We start from the raw sequence: 14,381 nt of genomic DNA, 5'->3' as shown, positions 1-14,381 counted from the left end.
GAGCACAGAGTGAGCTGCACCCTGTGAGACTCTGGGAGATGATACTCAGAGGCTGGGAGCTCAACTCCACAACAGCACTGGCACTCCTGACACAGCCACTCTCACAACCAAGAACTTTCTGAAGATCACAACTGGCAAGGAGGGGTAAACCAGCCTACTCCTAGAGTTTCAACAAGTTCCACTCTAACAGGTGAAATCCATGCACTCTCACCCCACAGAGCCTTCACTGCCACAGAAGCCACAGCAGGACAAATACATCAGGGCTGAAAGTAATCTGCAGCAGTCATTCTTTCCATTGGACCAAATAGCAACTGCAACATTCTTGCAGCCTTAGGGTTTCTATCACTAAGTTGGAATCAAAACCCAAAAGCATCAAGAGACAGAACATTGCCAGTATAAGATTCCACCCAACATTAAACAGTACTTGGCTACAAACCTTGTACCTGGCTGCAGGGAAAAGGGACTATTGATTATTAAGGAGACGAATAAGAAAGAAAAATGGCCTTCAGTTCCAAGGTCTTCTTCAGGGAGAAAGAAAAACATGTAAATGAAGCAAGTTAAAACATCAACAGTGCCAAGACTCCTGTGACACAAGAGTGCAGATGGAAAACAAAATCAGAAAAGGAACAGAAACAGACCATATGGTTTGGAACTACAAACGAACTGGAACAGCCCTGCTCATGGATTCTCTTCAGCAGAAGTAAAGAACAGGATTTCAAAATGCTTACCCATGCCTCATAGGCTGCAACCCTGTTTCTTCTTCTTCTAATGCACTTCTCATGGAGTGCAGTATTGGCTTTCTGTAGTTCATTAAGACAGAGGGAGGGCTAAAGGAACCTTCCTCACAAATACGCCATCTCAGGTTTACAGATATAATGCTGACCAGATGCAGAAGAGGAAGTTTTGGAGGAAAACACACAAGAAAAAAAGTCATCCCTTAAAACACTGCAAAAAGCATGTACCCACCTTTTCAGTGTTTTGTAGGCATCTTCTCTTTTTCACTTCCTCCAGATACAGCTTTTCATATTTTTGCTTTAGAACAATGCTCTCCCTCAGGGTCCTTTCACTGTCCAACTCCTGTTCAAGGTCTCCAATTCTGCAGAGCAGTAGCTTTCTCTCTGAATTCATCGTTGTCATGGGCTCTGCTCTGTTCCACTCTGTCCTGGGAAGCTGCCTGCTCCTGAAGCAAGTAACACACTTTTACCCACCACAAAGAAAAAGGGAACTCTCCCACCCCTCAGCTGAACCTGCCCAGTGTCAAGGGCACCGATTTCCTCCCTGAGGCACCTGAGCCTCCTCACTCCCCTCAGCAACCCAGGCAGAACCCCGGAGCTACCACAGGCAAGAATTCTTCTCCCTCAGAAAGAATCCCTCCCTCTCAGCACTGTTATTCATCAAAGCTTCTAAAGAAGGAACACTGTCTCTGTAGGAGAGAGCAGAGAGAAAAGGGTTCCTCAAGGAAGGAGTCGTCCCCCCCCACCACTTTGGTGGCTTCTGTTCTCAGAACTGATGGGTGATGTTTCTCACCTCTGCATGCAGCTGCTGTTTGGGCTTCTCCAGTTGTTCCTGGTTCCTCCCCAGGATGGACATCTCTGCTCACTGAGCCTGAGTTTGGTTTTCTCCCTGCACGCCTGCCTCAGGCTTTGCCTCCAGCTTCCAAAAAAGTTCATCAAGCTCTAGACAGAGACAAAAAACAAACAAACAGAAAAGAAAAGGAACTCAGCAGGATATAAGAGAAGTCAATCTATGAAAAATTGGTAAAGGGCTGGGCACCAGGACTGTATTTGACAATTTGACAAACATCTGCTGACTCAGTACCAAAATCAGAGTGAAACCAAGGGCTTCTTTTTAAAAAAAAGAACAGCTGTCACATCATTTCTGATAGGATTCCTCAGGTTCCCAGCCCTTCTCAGTTCTCCTGCAGCAGGTCACACACCAAGAGGCACCAAACTGATAGCATTTCACCCACAGGCCTACCTGGAAAAGCACTGGGACTATTCTGCTGGGAGATGCTCGTGTGCCCATGGGAAGTCGAACACACCCATACCTGCCCACCCACCTTCTGGTTTCAGCACAAACACCACATCTCATGCTTTAGAGGAATTTTTACACACTGTCAGCACAGTCAAGCTTCATTATGGAACTGACAAACACACAATCTATTTTTTCTCTACACTGAGAAATTTTTAAATAGTGGTTCAGAACATGGCCTTTACTGAAGGAGGAAGATGTATTCTCCACTGTAGGTGAAAGCTGCAGTTTATTTTAAAAATGTGCAGGAAATATCAGCCTTTCTTTAGGCCCCCATGCTCAACTACAGCTCTGTCCTTCTCTTCCCCCCCTCCAGAAGCAGACTTTTTCTGTATCCATTGAACATCAGACTTGATATCCTGTCAGTCATTAAAAGGGGAGGAAACTGGCACGGTGGAAACTTGAAAGAGGCTCTAACAGAAGGAAGAAGCTTCACTTATTTGAGAGGACAGGAGACAACGGATATATGCTTGAGCATAGGAGGTTCCATATAAATACGAGGAGAATTTTTTTCCCTGTGAGGGTGACAGAGCACTGGCACAGGCTGCCCAGGGAGGCTGTGGAGTCTCCTTCCCTGGAGACATTCAAACCCCACCTGGATCTGTTCCTATGTGACCTCCTGCAGGTGACCCTGCTCTGGCAGGGGGTTGGACTCCATCATCTTTTGAGGTCCCATCCAACCCTAAACTTTCTCTGATTCTATTTAAATCTGCCTCAATGTAATGACCTTCCCTGTCATTCAAAATAACTCTTCCAAGAGCAACACAAAAACTTGACAAACTTTTGCACTAATCATGAGCCCCAGCAAAGGCAGGTGACTTTTCTTTCATGCTACTCAGCAGCAATAACCGCCTCAAAAGCACTTTTGGGAACTCTGCTTCTGGGTCCCCAGGACAAGGGAAAGGTGGGCTGAGACAGCCACTAGTGAGCAACAAGTTCAACAACATTTTCTGCATCACCTCACTGCACCGTGCCCAGGGAAGCAATGACACCATTTACAAAAGCAAAACCTGAACTTTCTCCAGCTCAAGTCATGCCTAAGATGGGGATTGAGGGTGGCCTTGGGCAAAGCGAGCTTCATACAGTTCTTCTGAGTGATGGTGGCATTCCATATGGTGGCCTGGACTGGGTCTCACTGCTCTCAGCCCTGACACTCACCCATGGACACCATATCCTGGCAGGAATGCAGATCTGCCTGTCCCCAGGGGCTGCCCTGGGGATCTGCACCTTTGGCTCATCCCCATGGCTCTCTGCTACCAGAGCTCTGCTGCTCTTCTTGGGGAGGGCGTGTGGGACTGCTCCTGCCCCTGGAGCTCATGGACCCTGACAGCCTTGTGGGGACTCTTCCCATCTCCCTGCCTCTACACAACAGCAGCCCTTCAGGTGCCTTGCAGAGACTGCTTTGCACATCACCTTTTCATCTTGACCCATCAGGAGAACTGCTTTGCTATTGGGCACACAACAGGATCTACAGGCAGGACCTGCACCTCATGTTCTCCCCACGGCAGCTGCACTACACCTCCATCTGTCAGCCAACTTCCACAGAGAGCCAAGGGACACAATTCCTGAGAATATTTCATCAGATTTCCCACCCAACAGGCCAGTATCTAACAATGGAAACAGATGCCCCCACTGAACCAAAGGCAAAGAGGTGATTTTGATTCACATCTTCTTCTCCTTCTTGCTGTTCTCTAAGCCAAACCAGCCAAGAGCTGGCAGCTGCTCTGAATTTCTACTTACATTTTTTTCCTCTGCAGAAAAGAAGAAAAGGGAAATACTGCTCCTTGGAACCTGGCAGCTGTTTCTTGTTTCCCAGGCACTAGCTCATTTGCCCCCCATTCCTTCAGTATGTTTTTCTGCAAGGTTTTTAAGCTCCCACTACCCTCAAAACATGCAGCAGCTCCTCCAGACACTGAACTGGAAGCACGAAACATTTTACCCTGCCCAGAAACACAGGGGTCAGAAGATGACCAGAAGAAATCCAGGGAAAAATGGGCAACTGCATCCTTACTCGATGTGGTAAGCTGATAGCAAACCCCACCAGCAGCTCTGCCTGATACAACCACTCCAAAATTTTGACACAGGGACCCAGCTAGCTTTTATCTGCTTCCTGGAGGATCCCTAAAGGATCACAAGAGAGTCTGAGCCTGAAGAGCAGGAATAAGAGAAACACCTGAATAGAGAAGTACTCAACAAAATGTGAACAAGGTGGTGCTGGGTATTGGCTGGTCCTCTGGAGGGTTTCCTGGGCTCACCTGTTTCAAGAATTCATTCTTTCTTTCTCCCTTCCAAGTGGAGAACCATGGTCTCCGGGCTGCAATCTTGGCTTCAGCCTCTTTTTCCTCACGCTGTGTAAGTCCTTTGATGGCAGAGATGGCACAACCTGCTTTTGCAGCTGTGAGAGCAACAGTGACAAAAGGAAAAACTTTTCAGATCAGCAGTGCTATTTATGCTGCTACCCAAAGGGACCAAGATTTGCCTAGCAGATCCAGCACCAAAGTGGAACAGAACCTGCTGATCCAGCTCAACTATCTAGAACACAAGTTTACTGGATGCTTTAGCAGCACTCTGTAAGAAAAAGAAAAGCAGAAAACACACGAGCCTCTCATGTACCTGCTGCTGGTGCTGCTCCTCTGCAGCTGCCCGTGATGCTCCTAAGCTGGTCATCAAGTCTTCCAGGTGGTCATGAATCTACAAAAGCAGGAAAAGAAGCAAGAAGACACACTCTGACTTTCCAGCCTGAAAGTTGTAGATTCCTCCTTACCGAAAATGAATACTACATCCACCTCTTCACCTCTTTATTCCTATTATACCCAACACCAATGATCAAAATGGCCATAGTTTGAGGTCACTGTAAAACTGGTTGCAGTCATCTCCTCTGCTCTTTTCTTCAAGGAGAGGGAGAACACCATGCGGGACACAAAGAAACTTCAGTGAAAACCATCAGGAGGAGCATCTGAAAACCATGCCCTGTGAACCAAAGGGGAAGGACCAGCACCCTGACCACCGTCCCTCTCCTCTCCTCTCCTCAGCAGCAGTACAGCAAAGTCACACTTGCACAAGCAGTCTTCACAAGAGCCCTCATGCACCAGTTCAATACAAAAATGAACAAAGGCACACCGAGTGGCCAAAGGAAAAGCAGTTCTGCACAACAAAAGCTCTGGGGAGTCTGTTTTTGTTCCAGCCTGGGGATGCCAGTCAGGCCTCTGGCACAAGCTGCTTGCCATCAATATCCCCTGAGGACAGCAAGTGTCTGAAGCGGCATCTGAGGCCAGGAGGGGCCTAAGGCAGACAACAGTCACACCACTGGATTTGGGACAAATCCTGCACTTTTAAAGCATTAAGGAGCGTTTCCTGAATTACCATGGAAAACTCTGAAAACCAGAAAGCTGGGGATGGGCCAGAATGCTGTCCCAGCACCCTGTATGCAGGAGAAAGCAGGAACTGAGCTCCCCTCAGCTCTCCAGGAAAACCTCATCTTAGCATTTCCCCACAGCAATCGGTAAGAAGCTCAGGAGCTCAAAACAAGGCAAGTTGAGGACCAGCTTACTGAGGCAGAGGCTTGCAGGGTTCCCTCAAGGGCTTCAATCATACGTCTTTGCTGCTGGACTGTGCCTTCCAGTCTGGCGTTTTCCATGGAAAGGCTTAAAAAGAAATACAGGCCTTATTAGAGAAATCCACCAGAGCAGCAATTCTTAAAGAGCAGCAGGGGAAAAAACAAACAAAAGCGTCTTCAAAACCATCTGTTAACTTGCTGTGATGCAACGAGGCTGTGCTGTGGTTTTCACACAACCCCAGACAGCGACAGACACCTTGGTTCTCTGTGTCAGTCTCTTACCACTGCACACGCTCTTCCAGCTCTTTTACTCTAGCCCTGGTCTCAGAAGATGATGACAGGAGGTCTTTAAGTTTTTGGGACTTCTCTCTTAGTTTTCTTTTCCTATCCTTGTAGTGATGAATCTGATGCTCATATTGAAGCTGCTGCTCTTCCAGTTCCCGACACTGTCAAAACACAGCAAGAATCCATATCAGCTGGGAGAACTCTTCTAGAGAAAAAAACACTGCTGCTGAAGAACTCAAGCATGACTGCCCATGTCTGCACACACCTGCTACCCAAAGAACTGTCATCAGTTGAAATACATTTAAACTTTCACTTCTACTAGCAAATGAACACAAACCCTTTTACTTTGCCATCCTCTAGACTGCTCTCTCCCATCCCTCTCCTGATCCCCTAAAGCATGGTTCCAAGCACCAACACTCACCCTCCAACTCTTTAAGGGACTCATGGCACCCACTGCTTTCCTCCTCCATTGAAAACTGAAATGAAACTTGATCCCTCTCCTAAACTGCCTTCAGTCACTTCATCCCCTCTCATAAGGAGATAAAGATGATTTCTGTTTCAGAATATATACATATGGAGAATAAGGTACAAAACCATTCTGAACATGATTTTATGGTGGTCTTGGCAGTGCTGGGTTAACACCTGGACTTGATGCCTAAAGGTCTTTTCCAACCAAAAAGATTCTGTCATCGTCTGTTACCAGAGGGGGGGGGGGGGGGGGTGAGGGGAAGCACCGTGAGCATAAAGAAGCCCAAGTGCGGCAGTCCAGAATTTCTACTGCCCTTCAGAAATCAGACAAACTGCTGGGCCAAACCACATGCAATGAGCAACAAACACGTCAGTCACTAACCTCAGACCAAGTAAGGACACCGTGTCCTCATGCCACGGACATGGACATCAAGTTTATTAGTGTGATTCCTCCACACATCATCCCATCTCTGGGATGTGCTGGAGTTTGTTCTGGAATTCTGGGACAAATTCATGTACCTTGGATTTAGCCTCTCCCAGTTCCTTTTCCAAGCCCAGGCTGGCTTCCTCCAGGTTCCTGCAGCGCTTCGTAGCAACTTCCAGCGAAGCTTCTGCCACAGACAGCTTTTTAAGAGCTTCACCAAGCTCCTGCTGCAGCTTTCTGACATTGCCCTGATGAAATGGTTAGATGAGCACAAAAAAGGTTATAAGAACATGAACTATGCCTTTACTTTAACTTATATGATTATACACTTAGACCTGTCTTGGGACTCAATCCCAAAGGGAGGAAAATTTTGCCTGCCACCAGCAGTCAAAAGCTGAGCACCTCTAAATTATCACCAGCTGCTCATGAGGATTTCTGTTTTCTAATACCTACGAAAGGCTCAAGTATTAATCATCCTGCACACTACACCGGCATACCTGAATCAGGTATTTTTTTAACAAAACTCAAAGCAATCTCTTGTCACAGTTTGACTGCAGATATTACTCTGGTGACTAAAGGCAGGACTTTGTATTAGATGGTTCTTGGGTCTGTTTCTCCATTCTACAAAGAGAATTAAATGAATACTTGGATCTGAAAGCTCTTCTGACAAACACTTGAGGTTTATATTGAAACACATCTCTGTCTGTTTCCTTACCAAGTTCATTTCAGAGTAACAACTGCCTCCCTGCTGACACATTTGCCTTCACAAATCTGGACAGGCCCTCCATTCATCCAGCCACCCACCCAACTACCATCTCCCAAAGGAACCTGGTATTTTGGCACTAGGAATACAAAGTGATTCACAGGGGAAAACCATTGACAGCACTGCTGGAGTTCTTCTCCTTCTTCCCTCAAAGAACCCAAAAAATGAAGAATAAGGTGGTTATCTGACACATGGCAGGTATTCACCTAGCTCAAACGCTCCGGGGTTGAGAGGAAGAAAGAAATGGAATTTTAAAGCACTGTTCACATCACTAAGGCAGGCAAACAGCACACCAGTGTCTAATTACTCAACAGGACTAGCTCCTGTTTTCCAGAAAGTAAAGATTAACAAAATGGGTATGGCAACTTTTAAACCTTTACTCTGCCTGGGACTGGTAGAATTTGCAGAACAACAGTTTAAATGACATCCTAACAAGTCTTCTGACCAGCTAATTAGTTAACACAGACACAAAGAACAAATTTAAATATTGCTACACATCACAAAATACACAATAGAAAGCTTAGGTCAGTGGCTGAAATTGACCTCTTGAGCAACAGGAAGGTCGCTCAGAAGGGGGCTCAAAACACAAACAGAAATTAACACCAAAAAAGTTGCCTTCAACACTGCAAACAGTGTATACTTTACCTCTCTTTTTACTTTGTCAGCCTCATATTTAGAGATTTGTTCTCTTAAATCAGTGCAATCGGCCTTTAATGCCTTGTTCCTCTTTTCCAGCATGTACACTTGTTTCTCAGCAGCAGCACTGACTTGTTGGAAAACTTCATTAAACCGTTCCTGGGCAACAGTCACTGCCCTTCCTTGGATGAGCTGCTGCTCCTGCAGGTTTTCCAGCAGCTGATGGAATAAATGCCTTTCCCTCTGGAGCTGGGCCAATGCCGCCTGCATGGACAGAGTCATAGCATAGAACCACAGAATCATTAAGCCTGGAAAAGACCTCTGGATCCTCCAGTCCAACTGGGAAACCAACACCACCATGCCCACTAAACCGTGTCCCGGAAGTGGAAATAATGTGCTCCGCTCTCCCCTGAGGTGTTACACAGCACTCCAGACCCCTCTGCCCAGCCCTGCCCCAGATGCCCAACACCAACAGGATGCCTGCCCGATTCCCCTCATGAATGCCCTCAGAAAAAATCCTTTTCAAACACTTCCTCGTAGTGAAATGAGGCAACCAGGTGCCACTAATTGCCAGGTAGTGGATTTTCTTACCCGACTCCTTGGGTTTTCTGCTAATGCTAGTTTGCGCCGGACTAGCTCCCTTTCTTCTGATTCATCTGAGCATGGGCTAGATCAAGGTCTCTGCCGCATTCTCTATCAGATGTAGCAAGATGAACCTCTTTTAGGGCACGGCGCTCCAAGGTCCAGCCAGGTGTTCCAGCAGAAACTCATGAATAATGCTCTGAGCCTATTGCCCTCAGGGCTGACTAGCCTGGATCAGTGCTACTGCTCCAAGAAGCAGCTAACCTCCTCCTCCCAGCTTTCCTCAGCAGGGAGCTTTATTGGCCCCCTAATCCTGCTCATGCGCAGTAGGGGCCTGCCCTAATCAGGCACAGGTGGCCTTAACACAAGCTTATGCCCACTACCTCGCAATTAGTGGCACCTGGTTGCCTCACTTCACTACACTTCCTGACATGGCCAAACACACACATGTTTTGCAGAGGCAGGGAAAGCTTCAAAGGTCACCAAAGTTCAAGGTTTCTTGCATGAGCTTTCTCTCACAAAGAGGAAGGAAGACCAGGCATGTTTAATCACACAGATCAGCCTGTTACTGAAAAATCTCCCTCTTCCCTTCAATATGCATTTTGCATTGGGAAAAAAAAAAAAAACATTTGACTGCATTGTTTGTCTGCACAGCACAGCAGGAACAACACTGGGCAAAACTGAAGGAAACCAGCTGGAAACAAAGCAGCAGTACAGCAAATATCCTGCATCTGGCAAGGATTTTTCCTCATCCTAAGAGGACTGTACCAACTTCAGACAGCAGCACAACCTTCCTCTGCACGACTCTGCCATCACCATTAGTCACTTTCTGGTTACTTTTCTTTACCTTACTGTATAGTGCAATTTACTCTCTAATGCCACTTACCAGTCCAGACTCTTAATTAAAAATATTTGGCTTCACATACCTGCACCCCAGAGTTGTCAGTGGCTTCCTTTAGGCTTCTTTTTTTTGCTGGTGATGACACATGGGAAGTAGATCCTGAGTGCTCACCTACAATGAAAACAACAGATTTTTACAACCACCTATTTACTCCGAGAGTGCATCTTGATTAATGGTGAGAACAATCTTTACAGAAAACATCACATCCCCTCACATTTGAGAGCTGCTAGAGACAAAATGATCAGAATAGAGTTTTTAATGTGCTAAATATGTGTTAAATATTTTCTTTGGTGGCATTTAACTTTCTTCTGTAAAAAAGAAAGCTTATGAATATCAGTATGGCCACAAATAATTCACTCCAGTGTCTTCAAGGTGCAGGATCTCTCTCTCAGATAAACTGTGGTCCATGCAGTAACGAGCAAGATGCTTTCAACAACGCAAAGGGTGCCTCCTCCTCCTGCTCTGAGGCCTGAGCTGAGGAACAAAAGTGCTCCCCTCTGACCCAGCTGGCAATGCTTTCCAGCGCACACACACACGGGTGGCACTGCAGACACCTCCTACATTTCAAAACCAGAGCAGCTGAGGCACTGGAACAGAAGGGCTCTCCCTCAGCTCCACTCAAAGCTTTCCCTGGCTTCAGCCAAAAGCAAGCACAGCTTTTCAATCCAACAGCACCCGCCAGGAAAGAGAATGCTACTGGCACACCCAAGACACTCCAGTCCTCCTCCTCCTCTCCATCTGCACGTTTTGGTCAGATTGCTTCAAGGAGAACACAGCAACAGAAGCAAGAAGAGCACTTGCTGCATAGAGCACCATCTGCAATCCAACACCATCTAGTCAGGTTCCAGAAAAAGAAAAAAAAAGGCACAAAAGCTGCTTTGCTACTCTGCCAGTGGCCACCAGGATTTACAGGCCAGGATAAAATTTGCAACCTCAGAAGTCAACCACTGTTTTAGTCCATTTACTCTAGGTGGATCTATATTCACAGAGGAAGTATCTGGATCTAGATCATTTCTCTCACCACTGATTTCTCTGCAGCTTGTGCTGGGCTCATCAGGGCTGCCATTTAATAAGTACTTCTCTGTACATCCAGCAATGGCAGTGTTTAGCTCTACAGCAAGCTCTTTCTTCTCTTCTTTTCCATGTTGTTCAGCTGTTTTTTCCTGAAAGAGATGAAACAAAAAAGCTGGTAAGAGCAGAAACAAGCATCTGCTTTGCTACCCACTGACAGCTTGAAGAACATTTTTTGTGGAAGAGAAAAGGGAAACTTTGCTTTCTTTTACAAGGCCTTCTGTGTTTCCAGGGAAATAAATCTTTAGCAGAATTCTGAGGTCCTGAGTCTCGGCCCTGCTTCTGCACAGCCCCTGAGAAGCACTTCCCCACTTCAGCCCAGCTTCATTTCAGTTACTGCAAGCTTTCGGGTGCTCCTGGATCTCCCTCCTACCCTCCCTGTCCTTCGCACAAAGTACCTCAGAATTCCAGGGAGAAGCCCAGAGAAAATCCTCAGCTTTCTCCACTTCTTCCATGGGTGGCAGGGAACCTACACACCAGGGAGGAAAGGAGACACTCAGTGGTTTTATATCACCCTGCTACTCCACTGTTTTATGTTGGAGGCTTTTCTTTAGTAACTTTTGATTCTAGAACCGTGGCTATCATCTAAAAGCACAAGGAATAATAAAAAAAAAAATCTATGTGAACAAAAGGAGTTATTTATTTAATTGCAATTGGCAAATTTCCAGACTAACACACTTCAGAGGAGTCACCTGGCAATGTCTGGAAAAGGAGGTAGGGAAGGGATGGGCAGGGCAGAGGAAGGGCTTGGCCAGGGACAAAGGCTTAGCAGGGGATTCATAGCTTAATCTTAAGGATATGGCTTATTTGGTTCTGAAATTACAAAGTGCCGTGTCTTCACAAGTTAATTTTCTTGCCTACTAGAGAAGAAAAAAATACAAAACTCTACTTAGCAAGCCTACTTTTACAGATCAGTCTATCATGCAATCTTTCCCAGATAGCTTACTGCTTTTCCTGCCCTGCTGGAAAGCCTTCATGCGCCGTGTCACCTTTGGCTTCTGCTGCTTCTGTAAAGAAAGATGTATTTCTGCAAAACTTTTTTTTCAATAGAAACAAACACAAAGAACTGTTTACATCCCTAGACTTGATGCCTAAATGAGCCTCTGCAAGTACACTAACCAAAATACCCCTCAATTTTAGTATCATGCCAGAAAAATGCATCGCTTCCATTTACATCAAGGCAAGAAAATTAAATCATGTTAAAACTAAACATGCTGGCATCTCCAACTGCCACACTCCTGCTCCTCACCCCTCCAGAACCCCACTGCAACACAACAGATGCTCCCGACATCGCTGCACAAATTGCTCATTCTTCAGCACACCAGTAAGAACAGCAGGCACCAGAGCTTGGAGCTGACAAAGAGAACACTGCCTGAGCATTCCAAAAAAGAGGGGAAATGTGCAGTGTGAGATGACACACAAGCACAGAATGCCATCTCATAGAAAAGAACCTGTTTGAGTAACTCAGCCATTGAGTGCTGGTGGGGGAACCTGATGGGGAGGGAAGGAGCAGCAGCAGATGGAGGATTTCAGGAGGTCCTCACAAAGAAATGCCCTGTTCCTCTATCTGTTTGGACTGAAACACCAAATTTACAGAAAACAAGAATCACCTCACAGGAGAAGAACAGAACAGATTATAAAAGTAACTGAGAAACTTTTAGGGTCTGCAAACCTGACCCAAATGAGCACCAAGAAATGAAGCAATGTGGTTTTTATGTCGTTACCTATTGCTCCTTTGTGCCAAACCGTAACTCTGCTGCACGCTCTGCCACACCCACGGTCTGTTAGGAAAAACTGACAGCAGAAGAAAGGCTGGCAGGCCAGAGACTGCTTCTATCACAGAATGGTACAGGTTGGAAGAGCCCTCCAAGACCATCCAGTCCAACCTTTGACCAACACCATCATCTAACTACTAAACCATGTCCTTAAGGACCAGCTCCAAATGCCTTTTCAATGCCTCCAGGGATGGTGCCTCCACCACTGTCCTGGGCCATTCCAATGCCTGACAGCCCTCTCAGTGAAAAAACGTTTCCGAACACCCATCCTAAACGTCCCCTGGTGCAGCTTCCATCCATTTCCTCTGCTCCCATCCCAGTTCACTAAGGAGAAGAGGCTGTTTCCCTCCTTACTCCAACCTCCCTTGAGGTACTTGAAGAGAGCTCTAAGGTTCTAAGGAGGAAACAGTGCTGGCTGGAACTGCAGTTGCTTTCAATCCCAGTTACTTGCCTTCAAATAACTCCTTTTCACAGGACAATTTCCCTGGAAATGCACCATACCTTGGGAGTAAAATCCAGTTGTTCTGCAGAAGCACTCCAACCATCACCAATCCCCTTTTTCTCAGATCTGCTTAAAAAGCAAAGCAAAGTGATGACACCTGTGCCTCCCAGATCACCCCTCAAGGAAGTGGTAGGTATTTGTAAAGTCTCACCTTTTCAAGCCTCCTTTGGAAAAGTCTTCCACTCCTGCTCAAACACGAAACGACATGGTGAAATTAGATTTGGCATGCTAAAAATTCAACAGTACATATGAACAAGGTACTCCTTGCACACATGAGTACACAGCAGAGGGAAAAGTTTTACTAGTTCATGTAGTATGATGTGTAATATTATGCTAGAGACAATACTAGCTGCTGCTCTAGCCAGTTACAAACTATTCTGAAAAGGGAAAGAAAATCAAACAGCATAACCCAACCAAAAGCTTAACCTCACACTCAGCCTGTTACTGCAGCACAGCAAAGAGACTCTCATGATGCAGGACACGTGCTTCATGGTGCCAGCCAGAGACTGCAGTAATAATGCCAAGAAATGTCCCCTGGACACTATCTGCTGTCCATTTGCCACACAGTTCTGATAAAACACCCTTAAGAACCCAGAGAGAATAAAACCTCCACTGTAGGGTCTGAGAGGCAAAGCACAAGACTAAATTCCATTGCATAAAAATATTAATTTCCTAAGATTCTTTTAGGGTTATGTGGCCTCGTAAGGACAGACTGGATTTTAAAACCTCAGAGAAGGAGGTAGGCGTTTGATCCCAGGACAATTTAATGTCACCTGCACGAGCTGCTTCTGCCTTCTTTGGAGCTGCACTTTCTGACAGCTGCTCACTAAGACTAAAGAAAGAGAGAGAGAGAGGAAACAGAGTTGTTAAAAACAACCACTTCCTGGCAGGTAACATTTAGCAGAAGAGTTAACAGCCATTTTTTATTCATCCTACACAGTTCACATGAATTCAGGGACTCCTAAGTACTTCTGAAGGGCAAGACACAGAACTTTCTGCAGGGCTGGTACACACTTCAGTGTTCCCTGCAGTCACCTTCATCCTACAGATGCACATTCCAAGTTATTAACTCCTGCTTGGTACACTCTTTCAGCCTAGCTTTTAACAAAGCGCACCTAACCACATCAGAGAAGGAACAACAAAATTATTCAACAGCCACACTTATAAGCACACCTAACCACATCAGAGAAGGAACAACAAAATTATTCAACAGCCACACTTATAACCGACCACTTCATTGAACCAAAAAGTTAAACGTTTACCTGGGATACCCATAAATACAAGCATAATCATCAGCTGTCCGCCCATCAGCATCTTTATGGGAAATGTCAGCACCGTAATGCAGGAGAACTTGGATCAATTTCATCTTCCCGACAGAAGCAGCCAT

At 45.9% G+C, this 14,381-nt stretch overlaps 1 protein-coding gene across 1 annotated transcript; it reads right to left on the bottom strand.

The window, feature by feature from the left end:
• Positions 1–4,291: 4,291 nt before the first annotated feature.
• Positions 4,292–14,381, bottom strand: LOC139804231 (ankyrin repeat domain-containing protein 26-like). The gene is made up of 10 exons (XM_071761243.1): positions 14,257–14,381; positions 13,768–13,826; positions 13,146–13,179; positions 12,994–13,060; positions 8,173–8,427; positions 6,860–7,012; positions 5,870–6,033; positions 5,582–5,675; positions 4,645–4,722; positions 4,292–4,426 (listed from the first exon to the last, which is right to left on the bottom strand). The coding sequence occupies exons 1-10, from the start codon at positions 14,379–14,381 to the stop codon at positions 4,292–4,294; spliced, it is 1,164 nt and encodes a 387-aa protein (XP_071617344.1).

Source organism: Heliangelus exortis, chromosome 17, assembly GCF_036169615.1.
Source record: "Heliangelus exortis chromosome 17, bHelExo1.hap1, whole genome shotgun sequence".
NCBI lineage: Eukaryota > Metazoa > Chordata > Aves > Apodiformes > Trochilidae > Heliangelus > Heliangelus exortis.
The sequence above is the reverse complement of the archived record's forward strand: the minus strand, read 5'-3'. Positions and strand labels throughout refer to the sequence as shown.